The sequence below is a fragment of the Hyla sarda genome, chromosome 1 (assembly GCF_029499605.1).
Source record: "Hyla sarda isolate aHylSar1 chromosome 1, aHylSar1.hap1, whole genome shotgun sequence".
Lineage (NCBI taxonomy): Eukaryota > Metazoa > Chordata > Amphibia > Anura > Hylidae > Hyla > Hyla sarda.
The window spans coordinates 112,690,388-112,717,275 of record NC_079189.1 but is presented as its reverse complement, the minus strand read 5'-3'; the positions used below and the strand labels follow the sequence as shown (position 1 = coordinate 112,717,275).

General features: G+C 40.6%; 1 protein-coding gene across 21 annotated transcripts in view; it reads left to right on the top strand.

Annotated features, from left to right (window-relative positions):
• TENM3 (teneurin transmembrane protein 3) overlaps positions 1 to 26,888 on the top strand; it is a 2,657,329-nt gene that overhangs the window by 2,396,919 nt on the left and 233,522 nt on the right. For all 21 annotated transcript variants that reach the window (XM_056560421.1, XM_056560526.1, XM_056560513.1 and 18 more), the window contains one exon: positions 6,977 to 7,215. In XM_056560421.1, coding sequence (XP_056416396.1) covers positions 6,977 to 7,215 — 239 coding nt within the window. The remainder of the gene's footprint in view (positions 1 to 6,976; positions 7,216 to 26,888) is intronic.

Here is a 26,888-nt window from a genome sequence, read left to right as displayed (position 1 = left end):
GAAACCTATCAGTGTTGAAAAACCTCATCTCCAGTGATGCCACTCATAGTTCCCATCACGCTTCATTGACAGTAATGCTCTGGCAGGCGGAAACAGGTTCTGTAAAGGAATCAGCTAGAATATCTTTACATTAAAGCTTCTATTAAAATGTTTTTCAGTCTTGAATTAGCTCTGTCACAACGCATTATAGTAGGTAACAGTCTTACTTTGTAAAGCTGACCCCTGATTTATCTCATTTCATCTCTATAATCAACCGTACTTAGCCGGATTGTCAACCAATAATTTTCTCCTTATCCGGATGTAAAGGCAGGTGTCATTTCTACATCTTCGAATGCTGTTTTCTACCTGGATTGTGCGGCAATTTCAGAAGTACTCTATTACATGTTACAGAAATGCTGTTTTCTTGTCAGTTTCCCTTTTAATGGAATCTGTCTTTATTCAATCAGAATACTGTTCAGTCAAACAAAATACTGTACTTTTCAGCCACCTAAAACATATCACTAAGGTCACTCAGGAAGGGCAAGGGGTTGGATTAGGATTTTTGCTAGGTTTGCTTTTTTGTTTACTAATTCAGATTTTAAAGAGGTAAAAAAAAATTATATATATATACATATATATATATAATGTCTGAGAGGCGGGATCTTACTCATCCCATGTACCGTAATCAGAGCTTTCCTTTTTCCTCGCTCTGTCTCTTTTACTAATGACTGACAACTCTAGTTGTTTTCTGACTGGATTCTACAGCTGACAATCATTGGTGACTGGCAGGTTGTCTCTCATTACTGGGAGCTCAAGGGAAGATCCCGCCTCTCAGACTCTTCAGCAGCTGGTAGTCAGGACATTAAAAAGCTGTTTTCTCAGTCATTGAAATATTGTTGTAACCTGTATTCACAATGATCTTCCCAAATGTTCTGTTCAACTGGATTCCAAACACAATATACAGGTCATACATTCTTGCCTTGCAATTCTTTCTTTAAAGGAAACCTGTTACGCTGAAAAGACAGACTGAATCTACAAGCAGAGCTGTCAATCATGTGTAAGACCACCCACGTGACTATTAGCCCAGAATGAGGAGAGATTTACATGAATAAATTACAAGTTATCCTGGAACTTTTCCCACAAATCTATATATTAATCTACTCAGGTTATCCTGCTCTATAACATGATGCCCTCAGATTGGACTGCATTTTCATGACAGGTTCCCTTTAAATAAAGGCATCTGAAAGATGTCTTATCACAGTGTCACTTCAAACAACTAGTGAAACTCTAAAACATCTAAGGTCTCGGAAGCACAGGTACATATATCACATGATTATGTCAATGGTTTTCTTTTTCATATGATGACATCTGACCATTCAGGAAAACATCACATGAATGAGAAATGTGGCTATGGCAGTCTTTTGCCTTGTCCATGGTGCTGAACACACTGGGCTGTATTGTAACAGACACTGTCCTATTGATTTATTTTATGTTTTTTACATAGATTAAAAGCACATTACTGTGTCACCATTTCTGTACTCATGAGAAATTGTTCAGGAAGAATATAGATACATAAAAAAGAGAAGCCAACACTCAGCACAGATTGCTGCTTTCATATATAAAAGTGCTTCCTTTGCAAATGATAAGCTTTACAAATAGCTAAGTTGTGCCACCCTAATGCATCAGGCACCCTTGTAAAGGTCGTTGCTGAAAAGTGGCAATGTGTGCATTTTTTACGTCCTCAGTGGAGTTTACAGTTATGCGATGAATTGGAACAGAACAAGGTTTATACAACTCTGTAACCTATAAGACAAATATGTCGCCTTATATCAGCTTGTTTGTCGACTATGATTTTTGTCAATGTTTGTAACTAACTAAAGCACAACTGTATGCCCTGTTTAGATAATCGGTTAAATAGAAACCCCTAATGTGCGGTTATGTACTTTTTTCACTGACTTCGAATGTATCAGCAGATAATAGGCTGCTATTCATGGAGGTCGGATTTATATAGACTTCAGACTACTGGAAAACATTCCAGTATTTTAGGGTAATGGCGGCGGCTCTGCATGTGTACCATTGTAATTATTATGATTGTGCAGGTCTGGAAAGGTTAACATACACCGTATAAACTAGTGCTTGAAAAACATATGTACAATCCCGGAAAGCTATCAGCACTGCATTTCCCTTCTAAACACTACTTTATTCATTCCGTATTCGAAAAGCATTTGTTTGCTGGTGTGATCTGTCAGCATGATGACCATGGCAATCTCTATGCCTGAAATGCTCTCATCAGTGCCAGCTAGATTGTTCTCAGGGATATATCAACTGTGTAACATATCAGCGTTTGATGGGGGCCAGGGCTGACTGAGGCAACAGGAACCAGATAATCATGTCCGTTGTTTAAAAAAAAAAAAAACTTGGTGGAAAAGATTTATTAAGCTATTTTATACAGTGGTCCTTCAACTTACGATGGCCACAGGTTACTGTATTTTCAATAAACAATGGTCTTTTATTGTACCATTGTTTTGTGAAACCATAAATAACATGCTACAGACTGGATCTGCAGTACATGCGACCGGCTGGAAAATCTGACCAATTGGAATGTATATTTTATTGGCAAAACACCCGTATTACTGAAGTGCATGCACCAATTGGCTGTCTGTACTCTTCCTCACCTTTGTCAGAAGGAGTGGCTCTTTTAAACATCAGGTCAGAGCAGCTCCATTTTGCTTTTTTTGATAAACTTATTGCACTGTACAACACCAGAGCTTCTATATTTATTATAGCACTTTTATCTGTATTATTTATCTGCTTTGTTTTATTTAATCAAATTTTTTTTAATTTATGGGTTGACATTTTGGTGATTTCAAAAACAATTACTGGTTTTCCATAGAGTTATGATCTTAAGCTACAATAGTCATGGAACCAATTAATATATAACTTTAGGGACCACTGTGGTAAGATTATCTTTGTTGCCTATAGAAATCAATCAGACCTCAACTTTCATTTTACCAGAGCAATATAAGAAATTAAAGCCAAGCTCTGACTGTTTGTTATGAGCAACAACGAGAATCTTACTAGAGAACAGCTCAATAAGTCTTCCATATAATGTCTGGCAATCTGGCATTGTTTCCCTGCAACATGGTTGGGCAAGATCAATACAAAATGTTGCAGTGTTTTTTGATCTGCCCAGTTGACAGGTGCAAGTCCTATTTCAGCTTTTCGAGTGATGGAGGCGATGTGAGGTGCAGTTATCCCGCTTGATGGATCTGGCGTTCCCAACCATTGTGTCTTATTTCCAGACATATGTGAATAATCTTATACTATATGTTAATCATCTACTTTATAGTATAAAGTCAACAACATTATGGGCAGCCTTGACACAGACACAGTTTAGACCTAGTTAGCACAAAACTAATTGATATCCTGTCCTAAGCATAGCTGATGGGCAGAGTGCCGACACCTGACACCCCCCTCCCAAGATGTCAACACAATATACAGAACCAGAGGCCTCGGCTCTGTACATTCTTTATTGGGGGTGTTGCTTTATTGCAGCTCAGATTCCATTCACTTCAGTAGGAGCTCAGCTGCAGTAACTCTACACAGCTACTACACATGTAAAAAGCCAAGGCCCCATTTCCATATGCTGTGTTTACATCTGAGTGCCATAGCTCGTCCGATTAGCTGATCAGTGGGGGTGCGGGGTGTCTGCTCCCCATTAATCAGGTATTGATGGCCTATCCTGAGAATAGGTCATCAACCAGTTTTGCCTGGGAAGCAACTTCAAGCAATGTGTTGTAAATAAATACTTTAGATTGGTTTTATTTAACCCCTGTTCTCCGGAATCCTCAACAAGTCATGATTTGGGGATTTTAAGTGTGCCTGACACACTGACAAAAGTTATATCAGTCACCTGTCCAATATTTATGAAATCCTGAAACCATGACCTGTTAAGGATTCTCGAAGACTGGTGTTGAGAAATACTCATTTACATTATGCTACTCTGGACTATTGTCACTTTGCAAGGGTTTTACCAGAGAGATCATGGTTCTTTTTACTGTCTGATAGGTATTTATTTCCAGACTAAATCAGATGGCATAGGGATCCGCTGTTCCTCATAAAATATTGACCCATCCTTTCTTATCTTTAAACTTAGTATATTTTATGTATCATGTGAGAGTACTAGATTTTTAGAACAACATCATTTGGTGACACTCTGGTCCTCATGTACTATTGGCTATTTATTATTTTCTGTATTTTCACAAATAAATAAAACCCACAAGCTTCCTTACATGTGAAAACACATTTGTAAAAATGAGGGAAAGCATAAAAGAAAAATGAGGGGAAAAGATGAAAAAATAGTAAATGAAGGCCTCTGTTTTTAGGAGTATATACAGTGTATGTCTGTGTTTGGCCACCAAGTGATTGTTATCTAAATTAAGCCTTTTGAGTGTTTTGATAGCATTTCATGATATTGTGTTGAATTGTTTTTGTGAGAAATGGGAGATCTTAACTAAAGGAAAGGTAGGGGTGGACACATCTGTGTGGTACTACGTGACATTCTGGTGGGTTATCCAGGTTATCCAATCTGACATGTACTTGGTTATAGATAAAACTATGTGCAATGTAGCTGATACATAGAATTAATGTAAAATTGAGCACTTTGCTTGCTAATATGTATATTATTTAAACATCTTTTGGGATTTTGGTGAATTATCTGTTGCAGAAAAGTTTTCTGTCTTGGATACTGAGCATGGTTATTAATGGAGAGTGGGACGGGAAGGTCACCGGTGAACTATCCCAGGAATAATACTTGCCCCTTTGTATTCTCTCTGTTAATTAGTGATTTCACAAATGATTTGTTCTGGATCCTGCACCTTGATGCAGATGAGATAAACATCTGTAACCTCCTTGATGTCCCAGGTAGGAGATGAGCAAAATGATTAATGCCTCAGGTAAATTAGAGAAATGGGCAGGAATATGGTGACTAACAATGTTGCCAATAATTGCAAAGTAATGCATCGGGGACAAAAAATGTATTCAAAGGATGAATGCATGATTAATGGCACTTTGTCACCATCAGCCACAGAGACCCCTGGAATCATTATTTCAGATTATTAGAGGAAGGCAAGTAGTGGAACTGAGCATTTGTGAAGCCAGCAGGGTGTTAGGTCATATTGCGGAAGAATCCATAGAAGAAGCTAAAAAAGAGAGATGACTTTTCATCTCCTTTCTAACGGTAATGAGAGTATAAGCTACGATGTTGTTCTATTGTGTAGACTGTACAGTGCTGTAAAAGTGCACAATATGAATCGATAAACCGATCACTGTAATAATGTCACAGTATTTGTAATCTATACAAAAATATATATGACAGAATACAATGTTGATAGTTGTGTAAATCCAAATGTCCTTAGCTCAGCTTCTGTATACATTACTTGGCAGTTATATAAACTTCTGGGCATATGAATTGGCAAGCAATATGGCTTCCAACCTCAAAAGGCATGAGACTTGGGTAAATTTTCATATGTGAGACATTTTTGGGTATTCCCAAGACAGAGCATGTCAGAGTTTATAATGTCCTTCTAGGGGTACGTTCACATGTGCGTATATTAGCACATAATATGCTACAATTTTCCTGTCCATTGACTTTAATGGGCAGGAAAATAAGCTTCAGAAAATCTGCAGCAAAGTAGAAAATTAAATATGCACATGTTAACATACCCTAATTTGGGATTAAAATGTAGATACAGGGGTAGAAATGCACCCGACTGTTATATCATGACAATACTAAAGTGTGTAGCTTAAAATAGGCTAAATGGATACGTCATTTTTGGAAGGTAGAAATATTAGGATTGAAACAGATATGGAGTCATGTTGTGAAATGGAGGAAATACAATAATCTGTGGTGTTAGTGGTAAACATATATCCATTTTTGATTTGTGTACAATGAGTATGGTATCATCCATTTAAGAGAAATTCCCCCCTAAAATAGAAAATCTCCAGTAAATATGTCATTGACTAATTTGTTTCTGTCAAGGGGATAAAGATGATGTACACCAGTTACTTAGCTGTGTCTGTTTCTGGGAAAGCTGTGGGACAACCATGATATTTTTATAGTAGTTGACCTTGTCTGTCCAGTTATGTACAGATACACCCACCCACACCTCCCAACGGACAACCCCCTATATCATGTAGGTTACATCTCCTTGGCACTATCAATTGTGGATGATGTATTAGAGCTCCATCCATCTGTTAGGCATAATGGAGCCAAAATACTGTATGTGCAGACCTTATAGATTGATTTTAAAATGTTACTAGGGATATGATATTCTTCTTAAAGGGGTTATCCAGGAAAAAAATACTTTATCTCTCTCTCTCTCTCTCTCTCTCTCTCTCTCTCTCTCTCTCTCTCTCTCTCTCTCTCTCTCTCTCTCTCTCTCTCTCTCTCTCTCTCTCTCTCTCTCTCTCTCTCTCTCTCTCTATATATATATATATATATATATATATATCAACTGGCTCCAGAAAGTTAAACAGTACTTATGAGCTTCTGAAGTTAAGGTTGTTCTTTTCTGTCTAAGTGCTGTCTGATGACACGTGTCTCGGGAAACGCCCAGTTTAGAAGGAAATCCTCAAAACAAACCTCTACTAAACTGGGCGTTTCCCCGAGACACATGTCATCAGAGAGCACTTAGACAGAAAAGAACAACCTTAACTTCAGAAGCTCATAAGTACTGAAAGGATTAAGATTTTTTAATAGAAGTCATTTACAAATCTGTTTAACTTTCTGGAGCCAGTCGATTTATATAAAAAAGAAAGATTTTTCCTGGAATACCCCTTTACTGTTGGTTACAGGCAGATGTTATCCTGTTCATTCAAGAATTACTACTTTTTATTGAAAATAAAGTATTATGTATTTAATATATAGAAAACATTATCATAATAGACTGAATATGTCTGTATATTAATCAAAATCTTCTTTTTTGTTTCTCTACAGGCATTTTCTATTCAAAACTGGAACAGGGACAACCCCATTGTTCAGCACTGCTACACCCGGATACACAATGGCCTCTGGCACTGTTTATACTCCTCCCACCAGACCACTTCCTCGGAACACCTTATCAAGAAGTGCTTTTAAATTCAAAAAGTCCTCAAAGTACTGTAGTTGGAAATGTACGGCACTCTGTGCCGTAGGGGTATCGGTACTACTGGCAATACTACTGTCCTATTTCATAGGTAAGACATATGATTTTACTACTCTATTTGCTGATAATAAATATGCAAGTACATCTTGTCAGGTTTGTTAGCCAATGTATGTAACACTGGCTTTATTAATTTTGTCAGAAAAAGACAAAATGATTTACGCGCTTAGATTGCTGTTATTTTAAAGTCAAGTTAATATTTAATTTAGACTTAATTAACAAGGACTGAGTCTGTAATTTATTGTGTTCTCACTGCTATGGCGACAGAGAACATAGGGTTTTCATGCAATAGTCATCCAGAAAAAAACTTCTATCTATGGTTCTGTTTTATTGTAGCAAAATAGGGAGACTAGAAAAGAAGGAACAAAAATAGAGAAAAAAATTGGAAAGCGCTCACCTTTTCCATGCATGTGCAACCAGTCCTCCTTCCCTGTCCCCAGAATAGAAAAATCCAGTAGTAGTCACAGTACTGGTAAAAACATCCATCTATTAGAAATCCATAAAAAATTCAAGGAATACAGAAAGATGCAAAGCAGCATGATAGAGTTCTAAACCTCCCCTCTGACGCGTTTCTGCCCTACCGGGCCTTAAGGCCCGGTAGGGCAGAAACACGTCAGTGGGGGGGGTTTCAACCTCTATCATGCTGGTTTGCACCTTTTTGTATTCCTTGAATTTTTTATGGATCTCTAACGTGACTGTGACTACTACTATGACTGTGCTGGGACTACTACTGGATTTTTCTAGACTAGAAAAGAGGCCAAATGTCATTAGCCAAGCACCAGCTCCAGGATGGAGAATAGGATCTGTTAATTGCTGCTGTAAAAAGGTATATTGGAAGTCATTGATGGTGTCATCCTTAAAGGGGTTATCCAGAAAAAAAAGGAGTTAATCCCCCCCCCCCCAAAAAAAAAAAAAAAAAAAAACAGCACCACACTTGGAGCCAAGTTGTAATAACGTACACAACCTGAGGACAGGCATGGTGCTGTTTTTGGAAAACAATAGCTCTGTCTAAAGTCAGCCAAACTAACTGATTTCAGCAGGATAAAGCTACCATCTAACGTGTATGGAGGCTTGTCTACTCTGCTGATGTTAGGGGAGACAATGTTGGCAATGTTGAATTTCTTACAGCAGCTTTCTGCTTTCCCCCCCTATCCAGAATGCATACACGTTCGGCTCGGCTGCATGTATATGTGTATGGCTGCTTGCTAAACATTGCAATACTACTGGATAGCTGGTGGCATATAAAGCATACTGTACCTTTTCTGGTGTTCATATATATTTTTTTTTCTCAGTGAAATGTCAAGGGGGCAGAGCCAAGCTGCTCAGGTGACACAGCCTGGCATGCCTTTCTCACTCAAAGAGAACTGTACATCAATCAAGGAGGGGCTGGGAGGCAAAGGGCAAACGAGGAGGCATGCAGGCTATGGCACCTGAGCAATTTGGCCCTGCCTCCTTGGTTGAAAAATAATAGGGCAATTTTGAGAGTTTGGCAACCACCATCATCTCCAGGAAAGAAACAGTTTACTATTATAACAGCTATCCAATGGTGTCTTCAGCTATTAGAAGTAGTACAGTGGTCAGATTCTCTTTAAAGCGTACATCCCAAGATGGTACAGTTGGCAGATTCCCTTTAAAGTGTGCCTCCCAAGATTGTCATAGTGGCAGGATATATTTTTAAAGTTCTTGACAACTTCGGAACCAGAAACTTCCTCCGATACTGAAGCAATCTGGATAAATATTTCTTGGCAAATATGTCTCCTGATCGCTTAATTCTTGGGGCAAGTCTCAGGCTCCAAAGTTGACCATATTTTCAATTCAAATGCTGCCATTGGGAGAATTATTTGAGGTACGCTTTAATCCCTATATGTTTTTGGAGAAATAAGTGTAAACCAAAAAAATCTGATAATGCAGCTTACACAAGGATTACCATCTAAATTTTCCATTGCCACCAAACTTCCATAATGCTACATATCTAGGCGGGTTATTAGAATCAGGAGCTGAATGCAAATCATTGATTGAGCTGTCTAGTCATATAATCATCCAACTTTGCTAGACATATATATCCAGGGCTCAAGTCCTGCAGGAACGTATGGGAACTGAGTTCCTGCACTTTTTCCACAGCAGGATCACCATTTCCATTAGCAGATGTCCTGTAGGACCAGCTTGAATGGAAATCTTGGGTGAGTTCCCCAACTTTTTTCCCAGGACTTGACCCCTGTACATATATCAATCAAGGCTGGCAGGGTGGGGAGAAGCTGCCGGGGGCTGACCCAATTGCTTGTATAAAGTAATGACAGACTCACTTGAAACTATTGATGGAAAGAAAAAGTTAGAGGGTTACTCTGCCCACAGACATCTTATCCCCTAGCCACGCCCCTCCATTTATGTCTGTCATATACATAAATGGAAGGGGTGTGACATCACAAGGGGGCGTAGTGTGACGTCTCTGTTCACGGAAACCCAGCGTTCAAAACATGTTGTTTAGAATGTTGGCTGCTGTAGAGATCAAAGGAGGTCCCAGAGGCAGGACCACCGTGATCAGACATATTATCCCCCATCCTTTGGATAGGGGATAAGATGTCTGTGGCTGGAGTACCCCTTTAAGCATACAGTATATATTTTCATGTTTTCATATATATATCTTTTATCTATCTATCCTTATTATCCTTATTTTATTTCATGGTCCTATATTGTCATAATCCCACCTATTTACCTTTGTTATCTTACTAGCTTTAACAATACTGTAGTTACTTCCAATTCAACACCAAAGACACTTATTTCTATCCTTAAAGAAGGAAATATCAACATCATATTTCTTGCTACTTGGCTTGGCTGGCTGTATTTATCATATGCATATACTAGACGCTATTTCTCACATACACAATTTATTTTTTAATATCTCTGGATAAAGCAGCCTGGCCCTAGTACAAGACTTCTGAGACAAAAGGAACGGCTATTTTTTCACAGCTGTCTTCCACAAGCCGCCTACAGCTATCTTCCTCAAGCCCTTATCAACCATGATTGAGTGCTTTTCTGTTTTACCAATAAAGTTTTCTTCTTTTGAAAGCCATTTTATAAAAAGAATAGTCTTTCTTGGGAATATATATATATATATATATATATATATATATATATATATATATATATATAAATAATTTTTTTTAAGTGTGTGAGATTATGAAAAGAATCCAGCTCAACTTTTATGGATTTATTTTTATTTTTATAAAGTTATTGGAAACATACAATTTATATTAAGTTCATATTGCTGGGAATTTCTTTATTAAACGGAGGCTTAAAGGGTTTGTTTGCTTTAGAAAAATTGATTTTTAACAAGCTGTGAGAGCATTCAGAGTTATCAGAGGGTGATGCAGAATTTGGAGGCCTCATTTTACCATTGTGAAATTCTTAATTTCCCCTGTGGTGGTGCTGCAAGGAAACTGAACTCACTTTCACAGCTGATCACTAGTTATCACAGCTAATTACTAGAGGCTTTTGGGAGAGATAAAAAGAAAAATTGGGGGTGCTCCCTGGTAACGTATATCAGCTCGGTGTCTACCCTCCACCACACCTAAGTGATATACCAACCTGTTAATTAGTTGCACCATGTTGTGCAGCTCCTATGAGTCGTAGCACCTGGGTGTGTAGCTCTGGTTGTAGGAGAAGGAGGAGAATTATGGCTGCTGCACTCTGACTGGCATCAGTCTCCCAAATAGATAGCAGCAAGTATTCAGAAAGAAAATAAGGGTTTGGAGGAGCTGCTCAAAATTTTGGACATAAACGAGGACCCAGACCAGCACAAGACAATGTATACTTTATTTTAACAGTAAGGACGACACATCTTGTGGTCACAGGTCTTAATAGCACTCTGTTGTTGGACCTGAGGAAGGCACGAGATTGCAGAAACACGTCGTCCTTACTGTTAAAATAAAATATACATTGTCCTGTGCTGTTTTGTGTTTTTCCCTGTATACTAGCTAATTACTAGGTATCCCAGCAGTGGTTATCTATATGATCAGTTCATTTTGGGAAGAACCTTGTAAGAAAAGGGAATGGCCAAAAAGGATATTCTTTAAAAATGAAACTTTCAGATTGTCCACATAAATTAACAATTTTTTTTTTTATAATAGAAATTGGGTAAAAGTAAGCAATAGATGGACAAAATCACAAAATATAAGCTTATGTCCTGTCAAACTATATACTTAAACAGGTGGGTTGCGAAAGACCTGCTGCCTGATGCCCCAATTGATTACATTGTACATCTCCTCTTTGCTAAAATTACATACATAATACTAAAATGTTAGATGCAATGGTGATGCCACATTTAATTAATTCACCAAAAAGTTTTTACAACGTGAAGTGCGTCATTCTTTTGGTGGGAACTGTTCACATCACATTTACAATATATATTAAATTATTCCTTTATCAACAAAAGCCAATGGCTTCTAGGGCTATGGAACAAACTTGGTTTGCTCTGGGGTGACTGACTGTATTATAATATTCCACCTGCTCATTGACTCTTATAATAAACACATAATAGGGAATTACTGTAAATGCAAACCCTTATTATTCCAGCATGGGTTATCTAAAGGTAAACCTATACTTTAGGCTAATTAAAAAGTTTACAGTCTCAAAATAGTTCCTGTAATATTGTAACCATCTCTAAATGTCCCTAGTGATGTTTGAATTATCGGTATTATTAGAGACGTAATAAACTCCCCCTATTCTCCCATAAACCAGAAACTGCCAAGTTCTAGCTCATTTTATGTATTTACCAACTTTCTGCATTGTTCCTAACGACCGAACCATTCACATTAACTATTAAAATATAATCGCTTTTCCCTATCTTCAGCTATCATTTACTGTAATTTAATACTGTATGTTTGTATATAGAAATATTTTGTACTTACTGAAATTGAACCCTATTTTATGCTAAGTGCAAGGCATAACAAAATATTTACAATGCTTTAATGCGGTGCAGCATTAATATTTAATTGACAATGCAAATGGCTGTTGTGTCAGGCTTGGCGATAACAAAAAATTTAATAAGAAGCTAAAGAAGTGGAAGAAAGAAAATGAGATTTAACTCTTTCATTGCCATATTTCTTTGGTGTTAACGTTTAACTCACTAAGCATGCTGCGCCAAGACATTGAGTCAATAGGTCGGCTTGAATAGAAAAACCATTTTCAAATAGTTTGTTAAGGAATTCTTAGTTGATAGGGGCAAGTTTTCAGGTCAGGCGCTTCATCTACCAGATATATTGTATAGATTCCACAAATAGAATCTCTGACTGTGGAGTACCTGACATGGCCATACTAAACTCAACCCATTCACTAAGCATAGTGTAAAGCTTCATTTTGCCTGCAGGGGAGCTGTGGTAGAATTTAACACTTTATACTAGATTCCCGAACAGATTCTGGCTGATCATTGTCTGACGCACTGTGAGAAGTTTATCTTAAGGCACCCTTCTAAAGATTGTCAAACACATTAGAAGGTTGATGACCTTCTGATGGATGGCCTTTTATTTTAGGCCCTACGGCCATTATAGATGTCCAAACTGGTCATACATGATCAATGAATAAGGACAAACATCCTTTTTGGAGAATTGTGAGACCATTCATTTCTAAAAGAGTACTCATGGTCTTTTGTCCAAGTGCGGTCGAACATTTTTAAACATGCCCGACTTCCTTCCAGACAATGGCAGTATGTCACTGGACAGCTAAAAGTATTATACCTTCACGGGTCCCGGCCGTTGCTAGATGCCCTGCCCCTGCGTTATAGTAAGGGAGAGGACTCAGGATGTACCGGTACGTCCTTGGTCCTTAAGGGGTTAAAATTAAATGTTAGTTATTGTATGGTAAACAGCGTAAATGTAAAAAAAAAAAAGTCCAAAATTGCTAATTTATTCCACATTTTTTTTTAAATAAAAAGTGATTAAAAAGTAAAATATAAGCAAAAGTGGTACCATTAAAAACTACAGATCATGGCGCAAAAACTGTGCCCTCATACTGCCCTCTACTAAGAAAAATTAGAAAGTTATAGGTGGTCAAAATAGAGAAATTTTAAACATACTAATTTTGTTAAAATAATTTTAGATTTTTTTAAACTGGTACAATAATAGAAATACATATTACATGGGTATCATTTTAATCGTATTGACCCACAGAATAAAGAAAATACGGTCAAAATGGGCCTGGTCCTTAAGAGGTTAAGGATTATCCCTTTAAGGTAAAGCAATATATTATCCTAAGTAAAATGATTAATGCAGTAGTGTTGGGCGCGAATTTGCGAATATTTCAAATATATTCGCTATATATTTAAAATTACGAATATTCACTTTTTTCCGCATATGCGCATATTCCTTCTTTTCACTTATGGGGCAACTACATTGATGCAGATACACTTGTCAGAGGTTATCAACAAGATCCCTAGCAACCAATAGTAAAGTTGCCCACCCCCTCACTGTTTTCTTCTTTGAATATGCGAAATATGCAAGATTCGCAAATATAGGACGAATATTCTTCTATATATTCGCAAAATATTGCGAATTCGAATATGGGCAATGCCGCTCATTACTATAATGCAAAATGATATCAAGGGTTGCTATATCTGCCATATCTATAGTATCTTTTATTTTCTGCCATGTGATGCCTTGTGATTTTGCATTGTTACCTATACATATTAGTTCAGGCCACTGCAATGACAATAGATGTCATAAGTGAAGAAATCTCTAGATTTTTTTAGTATGGAAATACAGTAATTTTTTGCTGCATACTCCAGAAAGTTGGCTTTTTTTGTTTTTTTTAGATGAGAGAAAGAAAAAGTCATTTGGTTAATAATCATTGTGCCTGGCATTCTAGCTGCTCGGAAGACCAGTTTCACTAAGTCCTGGATTTCAAATGTCAGAACTTTATGTAGAGACAATTTTACTATCACTCCTTTATGGGGGGCACAGAGGGTTAGTTCTTTCTGTGTGACTTCACATCATTACATTACTGGAAGTATAGATTATAACAGAGCTAGGGCTTATGAATTGTGTGGAAAGAATTTGTGTCATTTCTAAAAATGAACATTATGGTCTAATATATGTAGTGAAACCCTTCTAAGCCCTAAAATATCGCTCCACTATCCCAACTAGATTTCCTGTGACACATTTTCAGTTTCTCTAAATATTACACCGGCCATTTTCTTTAAGAAGAACACCGCTTGAGAACAGAAGTGTCCGCTCCTACCAAAGTGCTGATAGATTGTGACAGATAGATGTACCGCTTCATCTGTATCATAAGTTGGAAGGTGAGGCCTCCATACATCGGACATGTTTTTCCACCATATCCCACAAACACTGGATGCAGAGTTCATACCTTCATCTATTTGTCTTGTTCAGGGCTCGAGTCCTGCAGGAACACACAGGAATGGCGTTCCTTTGCTTTTTCCAGAGGAGGAACGCTGTCCCTGTTACATTAGTCCTGCAGGACCGACCTCTGAATTATTCTTCCCCTCCCTCCGTCTCCTCCCCTGGCCTGGACTGCTAGATGCTGGAGATGTAGGACCTGTGATGATGTCACCATCATATGTTGGGGGCGGAGCTTAGCTGTGGAGGAAAGATTTGATCATGGCTGAAGGACCTGTGTGATGCTGAGGAGGAGGAGGCGGGGCTGAGCTGGAGGAGAGGTCACATGTCACCTCAGTAAGGTAATTACATGGAAGGAGATTTGTTACAGTGTGTCACCACAGTAGGAGATTACATGAGGAGGAGGTTTGTTACAGTGTGTCACCACAGTAGTAAGGAGATTATATGAGGAGGAGCATTGTTACAGTGTGTAACCCCAGTAGTAAGGAGTTTACATGTGGAGGAGATTTGCTACAGTGTGCCACCACAGTAGTGGGGTAATTACATGAGGAGGTTTGTTACAGTGTGTCACCCCTCTAGTAAGGTAATTAAGTGAAGAGGAGGTTTGTTACAGTGTGTCACCCCTATAGTAAGATAATTAAGTGAGGAGGAGGTTTGTTACAGTGTGTCACCCCAGTAGTAAGGAGATTACATGAGGAAGAGGTTTGTTACAGCGTGTCACCCCAGTAGCAAGGAGATTATATGAGGAGGAGGTTTGTTACAGTGTGTCACCCCAGTAGTAAGGTGATTACAAGAGGAGGAGGTTTGTTACAGTGTGTCACCCCTATAGTAAGGTAATTAAGTGAGGAGGATGTTTGTTACAGTGTGTCACCCCAGTAGTAAGGAGATTACATGTTGAGTAGGTTTGTTATAGTGCGTCACCCCAGTAGCAAGGAGATTACATGTGGAGTAGGTTTGTTACAGTGTGTCACTCTTATACTCAGTAGGCAGCTGTATGCCTGTGGCCTGTGAGAATCCTGGATCCGTGCAGGATGTCAAGTTATAGCTTGGACATTTTTTTTTGTGCAAACTGGGGTGGGGTGGGGGCTTGGGGGGGTATTAGAAATCTTGGGTGAGTTCCCACAGGAACTTGACCCCTGGTCTTGTTCCTCAAAACTTTTCAGAACAATTTTTATAGTGTGGTAGAGCAGTATTTGGAAATACTAGTGCTAAGAAGTAGTATTTTGGTATTTGGTGTTTAGGTAGATGGTATGTGGCAAAGTAAGGGTCCATTCACACAGCAGAACTCCGCTGGCAGAATTCCGTCTGAAATGAAAGCCCAAGCAGGATTTCCAAAATTTTAAAGGGAGTGTGTAATTCCAAGTGTATTGGGCTTCATTTCAGGCGGAATTCTGCCGTGTGAATAGCCCCTTACATACACACGAATGCTAGGAGCCAAGGCTCCCCATTACAACATCGCACTGCCGGCCAGAGGGTTAGTAGAACATACATCCCAGCACTCAACAAATGGTGATGAAATTCTTAGTATTTGTTTCACAGAAACAGAAGTCATGTGTCCTGTACCCTACTTCTTTGATGTGAAATAATTGTTGAATTTCATTAACATTTAATGAGTGCTTGGATTTATGTCCTACTGCTCTGGAATTGACTGCACCACTATCCACAGATGTGCCGACATTTTCTTCACATTGCCTCTACCAGCTTTTCTTCATCCCATATTACATTATGCCAGCACCTCTTCTCTGGATTTACAAAAAAAAAAAAAAGATAGATAGATAGATAGATAGATCAGAGAGAGAGAGAGAGAGAGAGAGAGAGAGAGAGAGAGAGAGAGAGAGAGAGAGAGAGAGAGAGAACAATGTCAACAGATTAGTATTTTTTGTGTGTATTAATTTGTTTTTCTTTTTTACAAACACTAGATGTTGATTTGGAGATGTTCAATCTTATTTCTTGTACTTTTAATGGAACTCTACATATGTCTACTTGATGTTCGGAAAGTGAAGCTGTAGTTCTACATACAATATTTTTGTAATGTTCCCGGGATGCCTGTTTATTGCAGTCTACAGTTTCATGTTAACATTTTAGCAAAGGAAAAAAGTGTCTTGGTGTCGGCACCTCATAAAATGACCATAGCCTACTGTAAATAGGATTATGTGTGGCATGACACTGTGGCAGAGTAAATATCTTTATGGCATGTCACCAGGTCTGTTAGAGCTACAATCCATAACTGGACTTAGACAGATGGATCTTCTTAGTCTCACAAGGAGAACAGAGTTTCTCACAGACAGGCCAAGTCAGAATTCACTTTATATGAATATTTCCATTGAAGACAGACCCTGACGAAAAGCAATGTAACAATTTGCGATAAGGAAAGGATTTCAGCTCAGTTTGTTCTGTCTTGCAGATGCATCCAATACGAGAGGTTGTGAAAAATGTAGTACACCTTTTATGGAACTTTCTGCCATTTGCGAAACCTGTCCAAACAAGCTGTACTCGATATATCAAAGAAGGAAATGTATTTGCTTTTTATTTGATCATAATTTCCTGACACATCTGGTTCAGTTCACCCCGGTTCCACAGGCCGTAGGGAACCAGCTTTTTTCAAATAAGGAAAATATGTAGACTGGGAGGTGATCATTTACTCTACGAACAGAAAGAGAAGTAACAAAGTCAAAGTATCCAGCTGTAGCGTAGATGTCGAACATGCAAATGAAGGTCACAATGTTTGAGGTATCCCTGCGGAGAACTGACATGGAAGCATGATAGCATACTTGAGGCTTATACTATCAGCAGTTCTTCAGTGTTTTATCAGAATTATTACTATTAAATAGTAGACTATTAGACCTTAAAGGGGTACCCCGCCCCTAGACATCTTATCCTATATACAAAGGATAGGGGATAAGATTTCTAATCGCGTGGCTCCCTCCGCTGGGGACCTCTCTGTAGGGCTGGGTGATATACCGGTTCATACTGAATACCAACATTTTTGTGCTGCACGCTATGAATTTTAACCCATACCACAATGTTGGTTTGGCCTCTCCCCCTCGGGAATGAATTATCAGCCCAGCGCTGTGCTGTCCCCAAATTAGGGAACTAATCCTATGTGGCCCGCGAGCGCTGTTCTGTTCCCCCCCAAATTAATTATCAGCCCAGCGCTACCCCCATCGGGGTAAATACTCACATGTCACCCACAAGTGCTGCCCTCCTCTTCCTCCTGTTTGTTGCGGCCACTGGCGCTGACACTCTGTACCAATGGTCTTAAACCTGCAGACCTCCAGATGTTTCAAAACTACAACTCTCAGCATGCATGCTGGGAGTTGTAGTTTTGCAACATCTGGAGGTCCGCAGGTTGAAGAGCACAGCTCTATACTGTGCGATATCCCTATGCCCGGGCTGCAAAAAATAAACAAAATAAACTTTAACTCACCTCCCTTTGGTCCGGTACCGGCCTCATCTGCTTTTTGGGGATGGGAACGTCGGACAGCCGTCATCCTATCACCGGGCGCAGCGATGCTGACACTCTATACTGTGCGGTATCCCTATGCCCGGGCTGCAAAAGGTAAACAAAATAAACTAACGCATGTTCCTATGTCAGCCTTACGTTGGGGACAGGAACGTTGGACAGCCGTCAGCCTATCACTGGTTGCAGCGATGTTCCGCCTTGGCCGGTGATAGGCTGAGCCCACTATCATGTAAGAAGCCGGCCGAGGCAGAACATCGCTGCGACCAGTGATAGGCTGACGGCTGTCCAACATTCCCGTCCCCAACGTAAGGCCGACATAGGAACATGCGTTAGTTTATTTTGTTTACCTTTTGCAGCCCGGGCATAGGGATACCGCACAGTATAGAGTGTCAGCGCCGGCAACCGCAACAAACAGGACGAGGAGGGCAGCGCTTGCGGGTGACATGTGAGTATTTACCCCGATGGGGGCAGCGCTGGGCTGATAATGAATTTTTTTTAGGGGGGGGGCAGAGAGGAGGAGGAAATAACATTATATACCGTGGAACCGCCAAAAGTTACAAAAATACTGTGATACACACATTTGGTCATGCCGCCCAGCCCTACCTCTTCGATTTTCCTGTTGCACTTTGTGTTCGTTTAGAGCATCGGGTGCAGCTATGGAGGCTCGTTACGTCACAGACACACCCCACTCGTGACATCATGGCCACGTCTCCTCAATGTAAGTCTATGGGAGGGGGCATGACTGATGCCACGCCCACTCCCATAGACTTACATTGAGGGATGATGCCGTAATGTCATGAGCGGGGCGTAGCCATGACATTTCCATCCTTCACCCAGCAACGCTAGTCAACCGGCATGGAGCAAAGTTTGCTCCGTGCTCTGGATGTCTGAGGTGCAGCAGGAAAATCGCGGCGGGACCCCCCTTCAATCAGACATCTTATCTCCTATTGTTTGGATAAGGGATAAGATGTCTAGGGCGGGGTACCCCTTTAATAATAACAATATGTAAGAGCGCTTCCAGTAAAGACTTAATTAGTTATGAGTCAGATTCCTTCCAGGACAGCATATGTACAATGGTACTATACCCCATCTCCCTACATATGGGTGATTAGAAATTTTCCTTGACTTATCTAATACATAAAAGCTAATGCTAGAAAGATGTAGGCATGACCCCCATAACAACCTTCTGAACAAAAATTTCGGGTACCTCTGGAGTGGGTTTATTTCCTGTGTGTGTAATGTGCATGAATGTGATGTTTTTAAATAGTTTTATATCAGATGCTTTTCAATAGTTTTATATAAGACATTATATATTAGCACAGTTACTAAAACTGGATATTAGTGACATTGTCATATCTTGAAAAGCTTATTGGGCTGATGAGAAACAAAATCCCCTCTATGATACTCATATGCTTTCAGGACAGTGTTTCCCACCCAGTGTGCCTCCAGCTGTTGCAAAACTACAACTCTAAGTCTTTGGCTGTCCGGACATGCTAGGAGTTGTAGCATTGCAACAGCTGGAGGCACACTGGTTGGGAAACACTGCTCTTGGAAGTTATCCTAATGGGTCAACCACTTTAACATTTTAACTAATAAACCAAATTATAAGTAAATCAGAAGTATATGTTCTTTGTTAGAATAGAACGGTTCTTCAATCTTTTGCACATAGACATTTGTCTTTAGTGTCATGGTTTCCCCTGAAAAAGCCTCACAAAGTCATGGATAATTGTCATGAAAAATGCTAAATCAATACAGGCCAATCTATCCCCCATGCGCCTCACAGATTGAAGTCAATATTGTGATGTATCTTTTCTTTTTTTTCTAACACACCATTCATTTCCGTGTCACACCTGTCAAAATCCCAAGTCTGTCTGTTCAAAGGCCTCTTGTTATAATCGCAACGTTATCATCATTGCATGTGCTTTTTGCATTCAAGAACCTTTAAGAAGTGATTCCTATCACATAACCTAACAAAGGTGTTTAAAACCTAAATCAATTAAATGAGAAAAAAAAAAAAAAAAAAAAAAAAAATATATATATATATATATATATATATATATATATAGATACATATATATGATATATTTATGTGTGTGTAAAATTAAAGATCCCTCTCAATAAATTAAAGTGATGCTCTGTTATTAACATTAAATACATTTTCAGTATATTTTATTTTGTATGTTATAAAGGGCCTTTTTTGGTCCTTCATGATCATAGGAAATCAGATTCCATCTGTAATACCATATTTTTCGTCCTATAGGACGCACCGGCGTATAAGACGCACCCAATTTTTAGGGGCAAAATCTAAAAAAATTAAGATTTTGAACCCAATAGAGGTCTTCAACCTGCGGACCTCCAGATGTTGCAAAACTACAACTCCCAGCATGCCCTGACAGCCGTTGGCTGTCCGGGCATGCTGGGAGTTGTAGTTTTGCAACATCTGGAGGTCCGCAGATTGAAGACCACTGCATAGGAGGTAATACTCACGTGTCCCCGCCGCTCCGGACCCGTCACCGCTGCCCTGAATGTCGCTCCATCGCTGTCGCCGTGTCCCCATCTCTCCGGAACGTCTCTGCTGCCAGCCGTGTATCCTCGCTCTCCGTCGCCGTCATCACGTCGTAACGCACGCCGACGCACGTACCCGACGACGTGATGACGAGGAAGGAGAGCGCCGGCATACAGGATCCCTGAACGGAGAAGACACCGAGGAGGCAGGTAAGGTCCCTCCCGGTGTCCTGTAAGCACTAACCCGGCTATTCAGTCGAGCTGTTCGGTCCCGAACAGCCCGACTGAACAGCCGGGTTAGTGTCACTTTCCCTTCAGATGCGGCGGTCAGCTTTTATCGCCGCGTCTGAAGGGTTAATACAGGGCATCACCGCGATCGGTGATGTCCTGTATTAGCCGCGGGTCCCGGCCGTTGGTGGCCGCAGGGACCGCCGCGAAAGGGGTGTATTCGCCGTGTAAGACGCACCGACTTTTTCCCCCCAGTTTTGGGGAAGAAAAAGTGCGTCTTATACGGCGAAAAATACGGTACTTTAACAAGCTGACATTTAGATACACTAGAACTGTGTTTTCCTGGACACCCTTGGTGCTATATTTTACTGAAAAAGGTTGTAATGCTTCATTTCACCTGTAGTTGTGCTGCAGGAGAATTGATCTTGCTGCCTGTTTACAACTCATTGGCAAACATTGTCTGCATCAAAATCTGGGTTACATGACTTGTACCACATATTTATTGTGATTTATACCCTTTTTGTCCACACTTGGGTATGTGGCTTACTATGAAGCATGTGTGGTCTCACTATAAGAGGGGATGACTAAAGATAGGTTCACATGACTTAGGACTGTATTTTATTTTACGCACACGGATATGTTGCAAAAATGCAGAGTAAAATGTAGCCATGCTGAAACACACTGAAAATGTTGATGTTGCGTGAACACAGTATTAAATGTGTTAAAATTGTTGGCACTTTTATGCATAAACTAGACAGATATGGGGATATTCCTATTCAGTGACTGACCGCTATTACGCATAAAGAGCTGTGAAACGATGATTAGAATCGCCCACTTGACTACATAGCCAACAATGAGCAGAGGTTTACATAAATAAATGACATGAATTTTTTCCAACTATAATATATACATTACGGACCAAAAGTTTGGACACACCTTCTCATTCAAAGAGTTTTCTTTATTTTCATGACTATGAAAACACTGAAGGCATCAAAACTATGAATTAACACCTGTGGAATTATAGACATAACAAAAAAGCGTGAAACAAATGAAAATATGTCATATTCTAGGTGGAAAGTATCCCCAAATGCAGTCACAAAAACCATCAAGAGCTACAAAGAAACTGGCTCAAATGCGGAGCGCCCCAGGAAAGGAAGACCAAGAGTCACCTCTGCTGCGGAGGATAAGTTCATCAGAGTCACCAGCCTCAGAAATTGTAGGTTAACAGCAGCTAAGATTAGAGACCAGGTCAATGCCACACAGAGTTCTAGAAGCAGACACATCTCTAGAACTGTTAAGAGGAGACTCAGTGAATTAGGCCTTTATGGTAGAATATCTGCTAGGAAACCACTGCTAAGGACAGGCAACAAGCAGAAGAGACTTGTTTGGGCTTAAGAACACAAGGAATGGACATTAGACCAGTGGAAATCTGTACTTTTGCTGATGAGTCCAAATTTGAGAACTTTGATTCCAACCACCGTGTCTTTGTGCGATGGAGGAAAGATGAACGGATGGACTCTACATGCCTGGTTTGCATTTAGTTGGACCATCATTTATTTTCCAACAGGACTGTCACGATTCGGCTAGCTGGATGTGGATCCTCTGTGTCAGCAAGGGATTGGCGTGGACCGTGTCGGTGGACCGGTTCTAAGATGCTACTGGTATTCACCAGAGCCCGCCGCAAAGCGGGATGGTCTTGCTGCGGCGGTAGCAACCAGGTCGTATCCACCGGCAACGGCTCAACCTCGCTGACTGCTGAGAAAGCGTGGGACAGAAGGACTAGGCAGAGGCAAGGTCAGGGGCAGAAGGTCGGGGCAGGTCGGGGCAGGCGGCAAGGTTCGTAGTCAATGTGGATAGCAGAAGATCTGGAAACACAAGCTTTGGACAACACTAAACACTTTCACTGGCACAAGGCAGCAAGATCCGGCAGGGAAGTGCAGGGGAAGTGAGGTAATATAGCCAGGGAGCAGGTGGAAGCTAATTAGGCTGATTGGGCCAGGCACCAATCATTGGTGCACTGGCCCTTTAAATCTTAGAGAGCTGGCGCGCGCACGCCCCAGAGAGCGGAGCCGCGCGCGCCAGCACATGACAGCCGGGGACCGGGACGGGTAAGTGACTTGGGATGCGATTTGCGAGCGTGCGCGTCCCGCTATGCGAATCGCATCCCCGCCGGCAATGTCAGTTCAGCGCTCCCGGTCAGCGGGTCTGATCGAGGCGCTGCAGAGAGAGAGACACAGTGAGCGCTCCGGGGAGGAGCAGGGACCCGGAGCGCTCGGCGTGACAAGGACAATGATCCCACACACCTCCAGGCTGTGTAAAGGCTAGTTGACCAAGAAGGAGAGTGATGGGGTGTTGCGCCAGATGACCTGGCCTCCACAGTCACCAGACCTGAACCCAATGAAGGCAAAAGGGCCAAAAAGTGCTAAGCATCTCTGGGAACTTCAAGACTGTTGGAAGACCATTTCAGGTGACTACCTCTTGAAGCTAAACTAGAGAATGCCAAGAGTGTGCAAAGCAGTAATCAAAGCAAAAGGTGGCTACTTTGAAGAACCTAGAATATGACATATTTTCAGTTGTTTCACACTTTTTTTATGTCTATAATTCCACATGTGTTAATTCATAGTTTTGATGCTTCAGTGTGAATCTGCAATTTTCATAGTCATGAAAATAAAGAAAACTCTTTATATGAGAAGGTGTGTCCAAACTTTTGACCTGTACTGTATATATATATATTTGTATATCAGTCTACTCAGCTCCTCCTGCTCTATAGCCTGCAGATTGGGCTTTTTATTCAGTGTGACAAGTTCCCTTTAAAAGGTATGTGCTTTACATCTTAATTCCCTGTTTCTGCGCCACTATACACAACTAAGACATATCTATTGTGGCTTAACTATCTGGCTTTTTTTTTGTTGCCAGCCATAATTACAAAGGTTCAGACAGACGCCGGAGATAATTCTCCTCATTTGTAGCAAATTAGCAAGGTTATCTTGCTGAGAATTCTTCTCCGAGACTGATGTAACACCAGACCCACCGGCACTGGGACTCGGAGGTTTACAATGCCACAAACCTTACATACTAAGTTGATAAGAAAACATAATAGTTTTAAGCAGTTACGTACACTTATTGGGAAATATTTTCCTCTTGAAATGCTCACTTTTCTTTATTCTAGCCATCAGAAGCAGTTGGCACAATATGATGAAAATCTGCTTTCTACAAACCGTTGGCAGACAAATTTAACGCGTTTGTTCTTTGACACACTAACAAAGAATCGAAAACAGATGGATAGATTGCGAGCTCAAAAATACAGTTGAGTAACCGCAAAAGCAATCGCTGAATTTTTCTACTGCCAGTCCCCAAACGCTTGTGACACAAAAGATGTTATTGTGGAGACAAGTGGAAAAGACTGATAGGAAAAAAAAAGTATGCAGACACATAACTGTCAGCGTGATAAAATAACCTCCAAAATCTGCCAATTTTACAGAATTTTCTTTTCAAAAACCCACATTTCTTAATTTTCACAGCTGAAACTTTGAAACGTTTTCAAGAGGGGAAAAAAAAATCGGAGCTGTTTATTGCTATGACGGAGAGTCTCTTTATAATTAGAAGCCTAATGACAGGAATGACTTATGATTGTGTTTATTATTATCATAATTATTATCAGTATTACTGTTTATCTTCTTCATAATGTTATTAATAAACCCCTGCCTGAAAATTATGAGTATTAGAAGTCAATGAGTTTAATATATTCTTATACGTGGTAATTTAAATTATGTTATATTCAGAATAATGCATGCATCAGCTGTTGCAGAACCTCTTTTAACAGAAGCTTCCTGTCCACCATTAATTGAACGCCAACTTCGCCTTTTTAAAAAGAAGTGCAAAGACACATTGTTGATACTGTACAATGCTGCTGCTATTGGACCTCTTTTATTCAAAGGGGTACTCCGGCGCTTAGACATCTTATCCCCTATCCAAAGGAAAGGGGATTAGATGCCTGATCGCGGGGGTCCCGCTGCTCGGGACCCCCATGATCTTGCACGCCGCACCCCATTAAAATCAGTTCCCGGAGCGTGTACGCTCCGGGGACTGATTTTAAAGGGATGCGGTGTGCAAGATCACGGGGATCCCCAGCGGCGGGACCACCGCGATCAGGCATCTTATCCCCTTTCCTTTGGATAGGGGATAAGATGTCTAAGTGCCGGAACTGTGCTCGGAACTGGAGGAAGTGATATGTGGCAGAATATTTTAGCATGAAGCGCTACAGAGTATATGCAGCACTTCTCATCTTTATAAACATCAGGTTCTGCCATCTGGATGTGATGTTTATACAATACATGGCAGCTGAAACATTTCCATTGATATATGTCATCATAATAACATAAAAACCAATGAATAAAATATATATTTTTTTCATTTCGATAAGATCTATATCAGGAGAAACCTAATATAAACAACATATTGTCCATATTGAAACACATATTGCTCGCTTTCTCCTGTACATGGTATAGAAAACCACAGCTGTCATTCTCAGTAGCATTCTTGGTGGCTGAACCACAGAATTCTCATTCGCAGTAATATATCAATATTTTTAATCTATACAGTTATTTGTTGGAGCAGGATAAATATGGTGCATTTAATAAACTAGTATTCTGTTCCACCACTGATTTTACAGTAGCACTACAGCTTTCCTTTTAGGGTGCAATGTGTTTGCATGCACAATGGGGGAATTTCTCAACTGGCGTGCACCTGCAAAATTGGTTGTGCAGTTTGTTTTTATTTTACGCATTGCCATTTACCGAAATTATCATTTAATTTTGCACTATTTTCATATTTTCTATACTGGCTTCATTCTTTTTCTTGCTGTGCATTTTCTGGGGTGTTTGGTTAGCAGATGTACCGGTAGATGTTCTGAATTTATCACTTGGCGTAGGAGTGTATGTGAGCTTTTCACCATTTTTGCACTATCTAGGCGCTTGCTCTCATTTACACAAATTTATGAACTGACGTGTCTAAAATAATACACTGCTCAAAAAAATAAAGGGAACACTAACACATCCTAGATCTGAATAAACTAATCGTATTAAATATTTTCGTCTTTACATATGTGGCCTCCATGGGCCTGTATGACCTCCCTACAATGCCTGGGAATGTTCCTGATGAGGTGGCGGACAGTCTGTTGTGCAACGTGGTGTTGGTAGATGGAGTGAGACATGATGTCCCAGATGTACTCAATCTGATTCAGGTCTGGGGAAAGGGCGGGCCAGTCCATAGCATCAAATGCCTTCCTCTTGCAGGAACTGCTGACACACTCCAGCCACATGAGCTCTAGCATTGTCTTGCATTAGGAGGAACCCAGGACCAACTGCACCAGCATATGGTCTCACAAGGGGTCTGAGGATCTTATCTCAGTACCTAATGGCAGTCAGGCTACCTTTGACAAGCACATGGAGGGCTGTGCGGTCACCCAAAGAAATGCCAACCTCCACCATAACTGACCCACCGCCAAACCGGTCATGCTGGAGGATGTTGCAGGCAGCAGAACGTTCTCAACAGCATAGCATCTCCAGACTCTGTCACATCTGTCACATGTTCTCAGTGTGAACCTGCTTTCATCTGTGAAGAGCACAGGGTGCCAGTAGCGAGTTTGCCAATTTGGTGTTCTCTAGCAAATGCCAAACATCCTGCACGGTGTTTGTCTGTAAGCACAACTCCCACCTGTGGACGTCAGGCCCTCATACCGCCCTCATGGAGTCCGTCTATGACCGTGGACACATGCACATTTGTGGCTTGCTGGAGGTCATTTTACAGGGCTCTGGCAGTGCTCCTCCTTGGACAAAGGCAGAGGTAGCGGTCCTGATGCTGGGTTGTTGCCCTCCTATGGCCTCCTCCACGTTGCCTGATGTACTCTCCGGTCTCCTGGTAGCACCTCCAAGCTCTGGACACTACGCTGACAGACACAGCAAACCTTCTTGCCACAGCTCGCATTGATGTGCCATCCTGTATGAGCTCAACTACCTGAGCCACATGTGTGGGTTGTAGACTCAGTCTCATGCTACCACTAGCATGCTACCACTAGTCTCATGCTACCAGTGAAAGCACTGCCAGCATTCAAAGCATAGGAACTGAGAAGTGGTCTGTGGTCACCACATGCAGAACCACTCC